The 14032-nt window shown below is 35.1% G+C and overlaps 2 protein-coding genes across 2 annotated transcripts; one reads left to right on the top strand and one right to left on the bottom strand.

Annotated features, from left to right (window-relative positions):
* Positions 1-1252: 1252 nt before the first annotated feature.
* On the bottom strand, positions 1253-10321 carry bckdha (branched chain keto acid dehydrogenase E1 subunit alpha). The gene is made up of 8 exons (XM_042743879.1): positions 10118-10321; positions 8478-8654; positions 8273-8358; positions 8067-8176; positions 6098-6259; positions 5770-5976; positions 5540-5681; positions 1253-2425 (listed from the first exon to the last, which is right to left on the bottom strand). The coding sequence occupies exons 1-8, from the start codon at positions 10229-10231 to the stop codon at positions 2083-2085; spliced, it is 1341 nt and encodes a 446-aa protein (XP_042599813.1). The 5' UTR covers positions 10232-10321; the 3' UTR covers positions 1253-2082.
* Positions 10322-10530: 209 nt separating this feature from the next.
* Positions 10531-13495, top strand: exosc5 (exosome component 5). Its single transcript, XM_042743880.1, has 6 exons — positions 10531-10690; positions 10822-10935; positions 12061-12182; positions 12912-13052; positions 13145-13234; positions 13378-13495. The coding sequence occupies exons 1-6, from the start codon at positions 10561-10563 to the stop codon at positions 13471-13473; spliced, it is 693 nt and encodes a 230-aa protein (XP_042599814.1). The 5' UTR covers positions 10531-10560; the 3' UTR covers positions 13474-13495.
* The last annotated feature ends 537 nt before the right edge of the window (positions 13496-14032 follow it).

The raw sequence follows: 14032 nt of genomic DNA, 5'->3' as shown, positions 1-14032 counted from the left end.
GGAAGATTCTGAGCTTATGCCACCAATACGGTGCATTATATAGTGGTGGGGGCTCCTTCCCTATTCGCTCTTGGCTGGCATTGGCCAGTGAGAGTTGCAACTTCATTGGCATTGTGCAATAAGATTTCAGGTAGGTTAGGAAGTAAGGGAGCCCCAAAGGCATTAATGCCATGTCTCGTTCCCATCTCTCAGGGAACCGAGGTTACGACAGTAACTGGGGACACTACTTTTTCAAATAAGTAATGCCAATTACTTTGTATTCCATGTCTTGACTGACAGCTCTTGTGTTGCCATGTTGAGAGAAATCGGAAGAAAGTGCAGAGGCATTGTTTGTGCGGTGTGAACATGATGCTACTGTAGTTCTAGACTAAATATGAACATGTATTTACTCATCTCACCTGTACAAAAACAGATTCAGTATCCCTAAAACTCAATAAAACAGTCAAATGCAAACACAGAATATTATACAAACCTGCAATTATTAAATATGTTAAGAAAGACAAATATCATGTATATATTCCCTTACGAAAATTAATCATGGTTTTACTACAAATACCATGGTTAAACTATGGTTAGTGCAGCAAAACCATGGTTAATTTGTGGTTACCATGGTTTAACTATAGTAACACCATGGTTAATTTTCCAAGAGTTTAATCCCATTTTATTAACCCATGTCTTTGCTACTGACCTTCCATGATCCTATTCAACCATACTAAGCAAAAATGACACATTTGTTTAATTTTTGTCATTGCTGGATAGTGTTTCTCCTGCATCATATTCTTCATGCAATTTGTTTGAGTTGCACCTGCTGCCCTCTACTGTACAGACATGAATTTACATTTCCTTTGGCTTATTCATTTAACTTTTGGTGTGAAAGGACTTAACATTTATAAAACAACTTTTTTGATATATTAAAAACAAACATGCAAGCCCTGCCCAGATTTAAAACGTAACTCAAAAGTAACGTAACGCATTACTTTCCATAAAAAGAAAGTTTTAGGAGTAAAAAAAAACCCTTTTCAATGACCTCCAATTTACTTTGTATTCCTCTGCATTAAAGTTACCAGTTCGTTCAACCCTCATTTATAATTAACTCTTCACAACACACTGAACATTATTAGTCTGCATAACGCTTCAATCGCCAGCGGTTATTACGTAATGAAACCCACTATGCTCTCCATAAAATAGGCCTCAAGACTACACAGAATTTTATTATAGTGTACATTCACTAAGCACGTCACTATATCAGTGATTACATTTTGTAAGCATTTTTTTATTGTTTAAAGTACAATTTACAAACCCCTAAAGTTAATCTCAAACACAACAATCATCATGTCATGTAACAGTTGAGTCAGTCACACACAGAAAGTTTGTTCAGTTCATTATTACCAATCAGAAAATCACAGCTAAACAGATTGTCATTATTAACAATATAATCTGTGGGGGGAAATTAACAGGACGCAAACCATTTATTATTACAGTAACAGTATGTTGTATATATACTTATTAATAGCTCAGTTTAGAGTGGAAAGTCTGAGGGCAATAATACACACAAATGACATTTTCACAAAGCGTATATCACAATCACATCACCTGTAATGAGTATTAGTGTTGTTTGTGGAGAAATGAGAAACCAATGCTAAACATTTACAGTGATTTGAAAACCCATATTCCAAAGATACTGAATAAAGATCACAAAGTTCTTCATAGAATATCAAGAAAAAAATCAGTGGAATCACTCAAGATGTTCATGCTTTAAATAAAGAAATTCTAGTGAATGGATTGATAGCACTATGCCAATGTAATGATACTGTATTTATGGGCTGTTGGAACAATGAGAACATTTGCTACATTAGGCCAGCATAGAAGACCTTTAGATTTCCTTCAGAACTCCTTTTACATCATTTTCCAAGGCACAAAATGACAGTACGGAGGCCTCTAAAGGCAAATATGGAGGATAACAACACATCTTTCACTATTTCTAACACAATAAACATGTAGAAATGGAAAAAAGAAAAAAAAATCTATTCAAACAAAATGACATGAGCAAGGAACTTCCCAGTTGTGTCCACGGCTCATGGATTATTTCTCATAGAGATCAAGTGGGTAATGCTCTTTATATTGCTGGACGTGCCGCCACATGGCGTCTCTCTGCTTGGCTATAGGAGGAATCATCTCATCGTAGACATCAGTGAACAGCAGCTCGGGGTTGGGTTTCAGACGTTTCTCTGCTTTTTCGAAGGCCTCCATGACGAGTTTTCGTGACTGCTTCCTCCAGGCCCGCTCCTCGTCCTCGCCCCACCAGCCTCGGGCAGTCATGTAGTGTCGCAGGCGAGAGATGGGGTGGTCCTGCTTGTCCCAGTAGTTCACCTCGTCGACTGAGCGATATGCAGAGCTGTCGTCACTAGTGCTGTGATGACCAATCCTGGAATGGGAAGAGGAAATAAAGGCTTTGTTTGTTTCACAACACGAGGGGTGCATGGAAATGTTGGTGGAAGTTCGGTAAATGTTTGGCCGAAAGGTGAAACTAGCAGAAACCGGCACTCTGGCTAACAGAACATCTTATGTATTACAGTTTAGGGAAAATATATGCTTAAACTGTGCAAAAATCAGTTTGAGAGTTCTGTGTTCAACAAATCATTTAATTAATTAAACTTGAACTAAGTTTAAACTAAAAAAAAGCTGTCTTTGATCTCTGCACTAGTTCCTCCCAAAGCTTTGTAGCACATAAGTGACCACAAACGACGCTATCAATGTTAAATGTTGCCTGAAAAATTACTAAACAAGGTCAGTGAAAACATTCCCCACTTTTTATCTCATTATCTGGATGAATTACTGACTGTGACTTTTAACAGCCTTGATGTTTCCTGCCTTGGAAAAACATGAAGGCAGATATAAATCAACTACTATGTGTTGAACCTTTGAGTCTGAAATAAACACACACACATATATATATATATATATATATATATATCTGCTCTATTGGATTGAGATCTGGTGACTGTGGAGGCCATTTGAGTAAAGTGAACTCATTGTCATGTTCAAGAAGCCAGAGATGATTTGAGCTTTGTGACATGGTGCATTATCCTGCTGGAAGAAGCCATCAGAAGATGGGTACAATGTAGTCATAAAGGGATGGACATGGTCAGCAACAACACTCAGGTAGGCTGTGGCATTTAAACAATGCTCAGTTGGTACTAAGGGGCCCAAAGCATGCCAAGAAAATATCCCCCACACCATTACACCAACGCAGCAGAAATCTAGACTCATCAGACCAGGCAATGTTTTTCCAAACTTCTATTGTACAATCCTGAACAACCTATTCCACATTCACAAAATATGCCAATATGCTAATTTTAACTAAATAAAACAGCTCATAAAAGTTGCATGCTATTTTTTATTTCGTACTGTCCTGAACAAGCGATTTCACATAACGGATATGTACATATACTCCACAAGAAAAAATAACTGAATTTATAAAAATTACCCCATTCAAAAGTTTACATACCCTTGAATCTTAATACTGTGTGTTGTTTCTTAGAAGATCCATGTCTGTTTTTACGTTTTGTCATAGTTGTTCATTAGTCCCTTGTTGGTCCTGAGCAGTTCAACTGCCTGCTGTTCTTCAGAAAAAATCCTCCAGCTCTTGCACATTTTTTGGTTTTCCAGCATCTTCTGCATATTTTAACCTTTTCCAAAAGTGACTGTATGATGTTGAGATCCATCTTTTCACACTGAGGACAACTGAGGGACTCATACGCAACTATTACAGAAGGTTCAAACGCTCACTGATGCTCCAGAAGGAAAAACCATGCATTAAGAGCTGGGGGTGAAAACTTTTGAACAGAACAAAAATTTCTCTTATTTTGCCTAAATATCATATTTTTTCATTTAGTACTGCCCTTCAGAGGCTACACAAGATAGTTTCTCAGTTTCTCAGAAGACAAAATAAGTAAAATTTACCCTGATCTTCAAATTCAAAAAGTTTTCACCCGCGGCTCTTAATTCATGGTTTTTCCTTCTGGAGCATCAGTGAGCGTTTGAACCTTCTGTAATAATTGCATATGAGTCCCTCGGTTGTCCTCAGTGTGAGAAAATGGATCTCAAAATCAAACTTTTGAATGGGTCATTTTTATAAATTCAGTTATTTTTTTCTTGTGGAGTATATATAAACATCTGTTATGTGAAATAGCTTATTTAGGACAGTACTAAATAAAAAAATAACATGCAATTTTCATGAGCTCTCTTATTTTCTTAAAATTATTAACGTATTTGCATATTCTGCAAGAAGTATGTAAACTTATGAGCACAACTGTGTATATATATAAAATGGTCAGTCACAAATACACACATATACTTATTAGTCAGTAACAATATTTCAAGGTCTGTTGTTGAGTGCAACAATGGGTTCTGAAAATAAAAGGTCCATTCATTTTCTACATAGTAGGGATTTATAATAAATCTTTAAAGAAACACCTACTGTAGGCTGTATACTGGTGGTATACACTTTTGTTGAAACCATCTGTTTAAATTATTTCAACTTATTTAAAACATTTAACAGAAAAATTCCATTCCACCAATCAGTCACAATGAGCAAATTTCAAAATGTAATGTTCTCATAATTATTCATGTGGTGAAAAGGTGTGTATTAAGCAGTACAACTCTACATTATACCTTAAATGTTTGTCTTGTTCATTTTGGCTCAATGCTGTTTGCTAGTAACTGTTTTAATTAAGGAAAATTAATGAATACTTTTATTCAGCAAAGCTGCTTTAAATTGATCAAAAGTGACCAAAAATTTATATTGTTCCAAAACAGTTCTACTTCAAATAACTGTTTTTATTTTTGTTTCTAACTTTCTATTTTTCAAAAAAAAAAATACTGGAAAAATTTAACATAGTTTCCACAAAACCATTAAACAGCACAACTATTTTCAAAATTGATAATAATTAGAATGCTTCTTGAGCACCAAATCAGCATATTAGAATGATTTATGAATGATTGTTGAAATTATGTCTGGGTTACTCCCTTATATAGTTTTTCCTTAAACAAAGCCATATATTATACAGCAGTTGTCAGAAGTGGGCCTTTCAGAAACTTGACTGTCAAGAAATCGAATCTACATAAAGAGGAGGCTCAAATTTAAAATCAATATGGACAAACAGAATCCAAACCTTAAAGAGAAAACTATAATCTGCTTAAACTGCCTGGATTCAAAACAATCCACTGCAAAGAAAATGCTGTTTCAGTGTGAGAAACTTGCATCAAACCTAACACACATTTTTTTCAAGCAATAGGCAAGTTCTCCCCCACGTTTCATAAAAGCCTACACTGCAAAATACTGTGTTGATAAATAGGTTTACAGTGGATCTCATAGCATTTTCTGCTGAGTTCGCCACCCTACACACAGTAAAAATAGACCCTACCCCAAATGGCACCCCTGTGGTCTCCTCCAGGTCTGCACTGTGCCACATAGGCTGTTTATAGGTAACAGAATGCTGTGGATGTTGTACTTCCTAGTTTAATTCATGTGGTTTACCTGTAGGTCATGGCTTCAATGAGGAAGGGCTGGTTTTCAGCCACCGCTCTGCGTCGTGCCTCCTTCGTGGCATTGTACACTGCGAAAACATCATTTCCATCTACACGTATCGACATCAGTCCATATCCTGGACCTCGAGCAGCTATGGACAAAAAAGGGAGGAAAAAAAGCATAAGATAAAGGAAACGCAGAGACTCACATTGGAGTCTGTGATCGACACACATACTTACCAATACCATCTCCTCTGTACTGCTCATTGGTCGGTGTGGAGATAGCGTAACCGTTGTTGCGGCAGAAGAATATGAGAGGACACTCAAGGGTGGCAGAAAAATTAAATCCAGCATGTGCGTCTCCCTCACTGGCAGCCCCCTCTCCAAAGTAACAGATCACCACACGGTTTAAGTTCTCCCTCTTCACTGCGTACGCTGCCCCGGCCGCTACAGCAGGTGTGACAGAACTAAGTTATTATTTTCTTTTTTTTTGACACAAAAAGTGACATCTATATAAAATAAATGCTGTTCTTTTGAATGCTTTATTGTGTTTTAGATCACTTCTCACCTTGGGGGATCTGAGTGGCAAGTGGTGAGGAGATGGTTACAAAATTGAGGTCTTTGGAGCCGTAGTGAACTGGCATTTGTCTACCCTTGCCAAGGTCATCAGCGTTAGCATAGCACTGCGCCATAAACAGATCCAAAGGGAAGCCTCTGTACATCAACACACCTAGAAAAATTCAGAAAATATACCTTTATATTTTATCAAATATTAATAAATACATTAATAAATCTATACAATATATAAATATATTTATAAATGTATAAATATAAATAATATATACTATAAATTACTGTTATGTCAAATATCAATACATACAAATTATTTAATCAAATATTAATGCTTTGTAATTTAAACTGCAATATTTTCTACTTTTTCTATCATATAATATTTAACAATATTTATTTAACAGTTTGAAGAAAAAAAAACGTAGACTGAAATTTTTCATTACAACCTAAAAATAATAAATTCTTATATCACGATATGAGTAATTTTGTTTTCATGGTAACAACATATCATGATATATTTAGTTTTGCTTTAAATAAAGTCTCTATGATATAAAAAAAAAATTATTATACCATGGATATTTCACAATTCTTGTCAAGAGTTTCATATATCACAAAAACATTGCCTAAATTAAAAAAAAAAACAAGCTTACTAAAGATAGGTAAACAGTCAGCAATTACATAAGAATAAGAAACTAAGTACAAGTAACAGGACAAAATAACTACAGTAGAAGAAATAAATAAGAAATGTTACATATGTTGTATAAAGTAATCAAATGTATAAAAACTGCATATTCTTCACACATGTCAATTAAATAAATTATTTCTTCTTATTAAAGTTACAAAAGTGATTTAGTCAAGAGCAGCAAGAGATTTTCTCTTTTGTTGATTAGACAGAAAACTAGTTGATCTTGATTAACACGAATGACAGACAGCAGGAATATTAATTAGACTGCTGTCACTTTAAGAGCTGCCTGGATCCAATGTACTGTTACACATGTATCTCCTTTCTCAGCTGTTTGCTTTCACTAAAGACCTAAAGTACTGTGTTTACGAGGATACTTGCAAAGATGTGCATTTTGACACCTCCAAATGTGTGTATTTTAACCGTTCGAGGCCTATAAAGCTAAAAAAATATCTGTCTTCGAGTTCTCTGTCGCAAGTTCTGTTTTGCTTCTGATTGCATTTCAACGGCTTACATTAAATTTACATTTAGTCATTTAGCAGACGCTTTTATCCAAAGCGACTTACAAATGAGGACAATGGAAGCAATCAAAATCAACAAAAGAGCAATGATTTAATTATATCAAAAAATAAACAGAAAACAGAGAGAATAGAAAAAGAATAGAGCAAGCTAGTGTTAGTGGCCTTTTTTGTTGTTGCTTTTGTTAATTGTATAATAAATAAAAAGAAATCAACTAGACAGAATACAAAAAGATTAGAAAAGTGTTAGTTTTTTTTTTTTTTTTTTTTTTTTTTTAAGAAAACAAGCTTACAATTACATTTTTACAATGCAATGCTTAAAACCGTGTGCAAACGATAAGTTTTCGTGATCATGTAGCACAGCAACGTCACGTGTGCATGTAACCCCGATAGAGATGATAGTCGAAAATCTCTATCGGTTAACAAATTTCTACCAGTTAATTGTGTCTACCGGTATATCGCCCACCCCTAAGCAGCATATTACACACATGAGAGAACCATGTGTCTTTGCAACTCAAATGACTTAAAATAATAAGCTATATGATGGACCACATTGTGCTGATCAACAGTGCTTTTCTTTCCCATTTTCTTGAAAACAGTTGCATCATGAGTGTGCTCAGGCCTGGAATGTTTAAGTGCAATGCGAGTGAGAGGGAGGTCAACTGCCTGAGCAAGTTACAAGGCTAACGTTTCTAGTGTGTGTGCACCCTTATAAATACAAAACTGGGAGAGCCACTATTGTGACTCCAGCTTATAAACATGCTCACCAGCTTCTCGGTATTGGCCGAAGACCAAATCAGTAGGTTCAAGAGCCGCAGCGCTTCCAATGTGTGTGCCCTCCTCACCATAATTGGTCATGTAAAAAGAGATACGGCCCGAACACAAAAGCATCCCAAACATAAGCATTATAAACATTTAAATTTCATTTTATATTGGAATAAACATCACACTGATATCCACTGCACCTCTCACCTGCCTCTGAGACTCATAAAGAATCCGATCCATTGTGTTGAGTAATGTCATCTTCTGATAGAAATTCAAAACCATCTCTTTTGGAAGCTGAAACAAACAAGTAATGCTGTGTAAGTGCAAAAATTGTGGATGCTATTTAGTAATCTGCTACCAGCTTATTTCCACACATTATCTTTGCCGTATGGTGCAAATACAAGACTCCACACCTTAGGATCCTCAGACGGATTGATGATCTGGCCCTGTCTGTCCATCACCCGATACACAGGGATTCCTGAGATCACATTGGGCTGGATAAATTCCAGATGATCAATAAACTCCGCCGAGGCCCCGGGAAACTGCGGCTTCTCCGCTGAAGAATCAAACGGCTGCTGGCGAAGAGCTCCCTGAAGACAGAGACAGAGGATCAGGGAGTGAAATACACAAACATCAGAGAAGCAGTTCATGAGATCATGAATAATGAGATCTGATCATGTACTTTAACAATCAGACAAAAAACTGCTCAATGATTCCCTCATAAACCAGGGTTATAGTCAACTAAAACTAAAACCATAAAAAAAAAAAAAAAAATCGTTTCTTGAAAATAATATAATATAATGAAATAAAACATTAGAAAATAAACTTCAACTTATTTTATTTCAGCTAGCTGACGAGGCAACTTTTTAAAATTTTAACGATGTACTAAAATAACTAAAAATGAAAAGAATGTTAATTAAAAACTATATAGAATTTTTTAAATAATAATATTAAAAATGACAAAGCAATAAAATTATTAAAACTTTAACTAAGAATATAAAATAAATAATTTTATAAATAACTGTATTAGTAAAAAAACACTGTTACACACACACAGAGAGAGAGAGAGAGAGAGAGAGAGAGAGAGAGAGAGAGAGAGAGAGAGAGAGAGAGACTTTACACTAGACTTTTAATAGCCAATTCCTGACCAGCAAGTTTTACTATCTAATGGTAAGATCTTTTATTTTGCCTTTGTTTTGGTTTAAAGGTAATACGGGTCATCTTGTGATTTTGATGCAGAAATATAAACAAAAGGTAAGGAGAGAAAATATAGATCCTTTAAAAAGTGGCACTTAAATAAATAGGCTTAATACAATGTAAGATTAAATATTAAGAAAAACTGTAAAGCGTGCATATAAGAAAATGCATGTGCCTTTTTTCTTGAAAACAAAGACTAGCTCAGTAGTGTTCAAACAACTGTAAATTAATATATAAAACTATAAATGTCAACATATTTTAAGTGCATGTTTGCGTATGGATGCACATCTTTATATCAGCAGGTAGATTTAGGATCACAGAGAATACACTCGCTCATACTTAATGCACATATTCAAATCAAAATCATCTAATGCTGGGAGGATAAAAGTGAATATGTTATTTCAATGACACAAGACTGCAGGGATTAGCAATGTGTTTTCCTCCACACTCCCCCCAGAACCAGCCAATCGGCTCTCAGTGTAAACCAACAGCCTTGTGAAGGTTGAACAGTCCATTACCCACAACAATACACAGAGATCTGACCATGAGTTATTAGATTAAAACAATTACTAGACGGTTAGATCACATAATCAGACAGATCGAACGCAATTGTGTACGCTTTCTAGGTCAGATGAGGAATGCCTACTCAAGGACTTAACATTATTTTAGGACTAACATCGTGATTTTTATTAAGGTGATTTACTATTGGTATAAATTTAATACAATCCAAATGAACCTTACACCAATGTTTTGAGGTTCGCGCAGCTGCACAGCTCATACATCTGATTAGCAACTTTTGCTAATGACAAAAGTCCGTTCGCGGAGAACCTGCGAATGTCATACAGCTAAAACTTACATTTAGGCGGAATGCTCTTTGCTGGAGAAACGTTGTTGCTTTTAGCGTAGTATTTTGACGAATCGAGTGAAGCCCAATCCGGTATAATTTCGTTAAACCTCTAGCAGCCGCCATCTTTACGTCAAGTGAGTGTCTTTGCGTCTGTTTGTTCTTGCTTCTAATGACAGCCACGCAGTGCGCCCCCACTGGACAATAGCATACAACACAACCAACACAAACATTCATCCCATTTTTTACGTTTGTATCTGGTAAATGTATAATTGTAACTGCATATTAAATTTATTAAACATGAATTCACCTATATAACTATAATTTAGTAGCAGATACATTTTAATTAAACCGGTCAAGGGTTTCTGGCAACGTGGTCATTGCGATAGTTTACCACTAGAAGGCGAAAGTATCCCATGTCATCATAATGGTGCGCTCAAAACAATGACGCAGATATGAGCGCGACGAGAGGAGTGTGCATGAGGACCATGATGGAGTTACATCAAAGTTGTTCAAATTTAAGAGAATATGGAAGTGAGCAGTGTTTGTTATCCAAACCTGACGGCTCTTCCACATTTGTTCAAGGTATGTGTATTAGCTTGTAACTGATTTGTTTCTTTTGTTCAGAGCGACTAGTTGCCTGTCAAGCGTTAGTCCAGGGATCGGTTTTATTTATTCAAACCTGTATTGTTCTGAATTTGTTCGTGTATCTTCAGGTGATACTAGTATCCTGGCAGGAGTTTATGGACCAGCTGAAGTGAAAGTCAGCAAGGAAATCTATGATCGAGCTACTGTAGAGGTACTTATCCAGCCAAAAATGGGGCTTCCAGGTATGTTTTTTAAATGAATTCATATGCAGCCTATTCTGCGTATATTCATAATTAATGATATGGGTCAAAGGCGAAAATGTTTTTTAATCATTAAAACTATAAAAGTTTAATACAGTTAAAAAAATAAAAATAAATATGTCATGTTTAATTGTATTAAAATGTATTATTTATATTTAATGATGATCATACATTTTTACCATGATTTACAGGAGACACCTACAGTCATTCAGTGTAACAATGGTTCATACTAAACACCTTTGAATCGTTAGATGACATTAATAGCCTCCAAAAACTAATTAGCTATAAAATTATGTCTTTACAAATCTTTGCCCCTATGCTTCAAACTACTAGGTTTTACTCATTTGTCAGCAAGAAGTTTGTAATCATTTAAAATATAATGATTTTGTATGATCACTTTTCCCTTTATATATTTTTAATATGTATAAGTCAAAATAAGTTTTTTACATATACATCTGTTATGCTGAATGTTGATGGAACATTACTTCACCCATATATTGACATTAAAAGTAAACAATTTTAATACACACATTCTACACACACACACACACACACACACACACACACACCGAATTCTTTGTTTCTATATAAATATTTTATATAATTAACAAAAAAAAAATTATTACCTGTTTATATTATGTATATTATACTATAATAAGTATAATGTATATAAGTATAATAATAATAATAATAATATTTTAGGAACTGACCCTTCAAAGGGCCTTGGAAAAAATCTTAAAACTACATTAAAGGAAAGCATGCTACTCAATTGTCGTTTAGTTAGTATTTCTCTCAGTTGTATGTATCGTGTGTATGTTTTTATTTTATTTTCTTATAGAACACACATTATGTGTGAGGCTTTTACCTAGAAACATTTTTGAAACAGCTTTTAAAAATTAAATCGTGAAGATAATAATTGCATGACTAAAACTCTTGTCAGGTGTTTAATAATAACTTTTCATTTCGGTAATTACATTATTCATACACTCCTCTTGTCAACAGACACCATCTATCAGTGTTCTTCGTCTCGGCCTGCACTGCCCGTTCTCACCAGTAGATGTCAGTCTGGTACAGACTCAAACTCTCTTCATGTTGTTGTTTCGTTAGGAGTCCGTGAGCGCGCGAGAGAGCAGTGCGTGCGTGAGACGTGCGAGGCCGCGCTTCTGTTGACGCTTCATCCTCGCTCCTCTGTCACAGTCGTCCTGCAGGTCATCCACGATGATGGCTCCGTATCCTCCACACCAGCAAAACCGTTTCTAATGTGTCTTAAATTAAGAAAAGGGAATATGTACATCTGGTAATATTATTTGACCACTTTTAGTTACTCAATGTTGAAGAGAAGGCTCAATCTTTGTGATGAGCATATTAATCTGAACAATTACAACATTTAAATTGTTCAAAGTTAGTTTTGGGTTCTGCAAGGTATTAAAAAAAAAGAGATTAATGCTTTTTGTCATCGAGGATGTATTAAATTGACAGTAAAGACTTTATTATAAATAAATGCTATTCTTTTTAAAAGTCTATTCAAGAATCTTTAAAATGTATCCCACTTTTCACGCAAATATTAAACTACACAACTGTTTTCAACATTGGCAATAATAAGAAATGTTTATTGAGCAGCAAATCAGCATATTACAATGATTTCTGAAGGATCAAATGACACTGAATTAATGGCTACTGAAAATTCAGCTTTACCATCACAGGAATAAATTACATTTTAAAATGTATTAAAATAGAAAATAATTAATTGATATGGTAATATGTTTACAAAATTACTGCATTTACTGTATTCTTGGTTAAATAAATGCAACCTTGGTGAGCTTAAGTAACCTTTTTCATTTAAAAAAAAAAACATTGGCCACAAATTTCCACATTACTGTTGATTGTTTTTTTTCTGTCCCATTTTCTTGCATTCTCACTGTGTTCCCCTATGGTTTGGGTCCTTATCTAACTGTCAGCTGCTGTCATGCTGCCTGAATGCCGCCTGTATGGCTCTAATGGATGCCGGGCTGCCCATGAGCCACCTTTTTTGTAGTGTGACCTGTGCAATTAGCAAAGAGGGCCAGATAATCACTGATCCTACAGCTCTGCAGGAAAAGGTACACACCGCACTTCCTGTTGCCCATGGCTGGCATGAACCATAGCGTACAGGTTAAGCTCTTAATCTGTGTCTTTTATGTTTTCCTTCCAGGAAAGTCGAGCATTGTTAACATTTGCTGTTGATAGCGTTGAGCGCACTGTTTTGATGTCATCAACCACAGGCTCTTTTTCAGTCCAGGAGGTGAGATCGGATGCACATTTCATTCTTGACTGTGATTCATTGCTCTGTTTGTGGCTATGATACAAAGGGAACATGTGTGTGTTTCATAAGCTGCTTGAATTTTCTACAAGGCAATGACATAAATGTGTTTTCTTCCTACACAGCTGCAGCAGTGCATCGCAATCAGTCAAAAGGCTTCTGAACAAATTTTCCAGTTTTATAGGGAATCTGTCAAACGGCGATATTCTAAGATAAAATAAAACATGCTTGTTGGGATTTTTACTTTGAGTTTGCATCATCATTTCCTCACTGTGTGTGTGTGTGTGTGTGTGTGTGTGTAATATATATATATATATATATATATATATATATATATATATATATATATATATATATATATACACACACATATTGTTGTATATACACATAAGTTTTACAGAGCAATTCTATTACTCCCAAGATGGAATTTTTATCACTTCAAGATTTAATTTAGTAGCTTATGCCATATTAATTTGCATTTTGCATACTCGCATAATACTCAAAAATCACAAAACAAGTGTTTTTATGCTGTGCTAATTAATAAAATGAGATGTATGCCAATTTGCTACCCATGTGTTATGGTTTCCGTTCTTAAATGGCTAATAAATAGCTGGATGTTAAAAAAAAAAAAAAACACCTCAATAGAGTCATATTAAATCAAATGGACCATAATGCTGCTTTTTGTGTAACCCAAAGCACTTTTGAAGTTAAAATAGCAATTTTAGACCACTGCCTTGGGAACCGTAGCTTTCAAAATGAAAAAGTGATCGAGATTTCCAT

This window comes from Cyprinus carpio, chromosome B18 (genome assembly GCF_018340385.1).
Source record: "Cyprinus carpio isolate SPL01 chromosome B18, ASM1834038v1, whole genome shotgun sequence".
In the NCBI taxonomy this organism is placed as follows: Eukaryota; Metazoa; Chordata; class Actinopteri; order Cypriniformes; family Cyprinidae; genus Cyprinus; species Cyprinus carpio.
This window is presented reverse-complemented; position numbering and strand designations above follow the sequence as displayed.

Coding starts and splice junctions, on each gene's coding strand:
- bckdha (XM_042743879.1), bottom strand. CDS start 10,231: ATGGCGGCTGCTAGAGGTTTAACGAAATTATACCGGATTGGGCTTCAC. Junction 8,359..8,477: donor ATCCGTCTGAGGATCCTAAG/GTGTGGAGTCTT, acceptor TGTTTGTTTCAG/CTTCCAAAAGAGATGGTTTT. Junction 2,426..5,539: donor ATTGAAGCCATGACCTACAG/GTAAACCACATG, acceptor TTCCCATTCCAG/GATTGGTCATCACAGCACTA.
- exosc5 (XM_042743880.1), top strand. CDS start 10,561: ATGAGCGCGACGAGAGGAGTGTGCATGAGGACCATGATGGAGTTACAT. Junction 10,936..12,060: donor GCCAAAAATGGGGCTTCCAG/GTATGTTTTTTA, acceptor TTGTTTCGTTAG/GAGTCCGTGAGCGCGCGAGA. Junction 13,053..13,144: donor CTACAGCTCTGCAGGAAAAG/GTACACACCGCA, acceptor TTTTCCTTCCAG/GAAAGTCGAGCATTGTTAAC.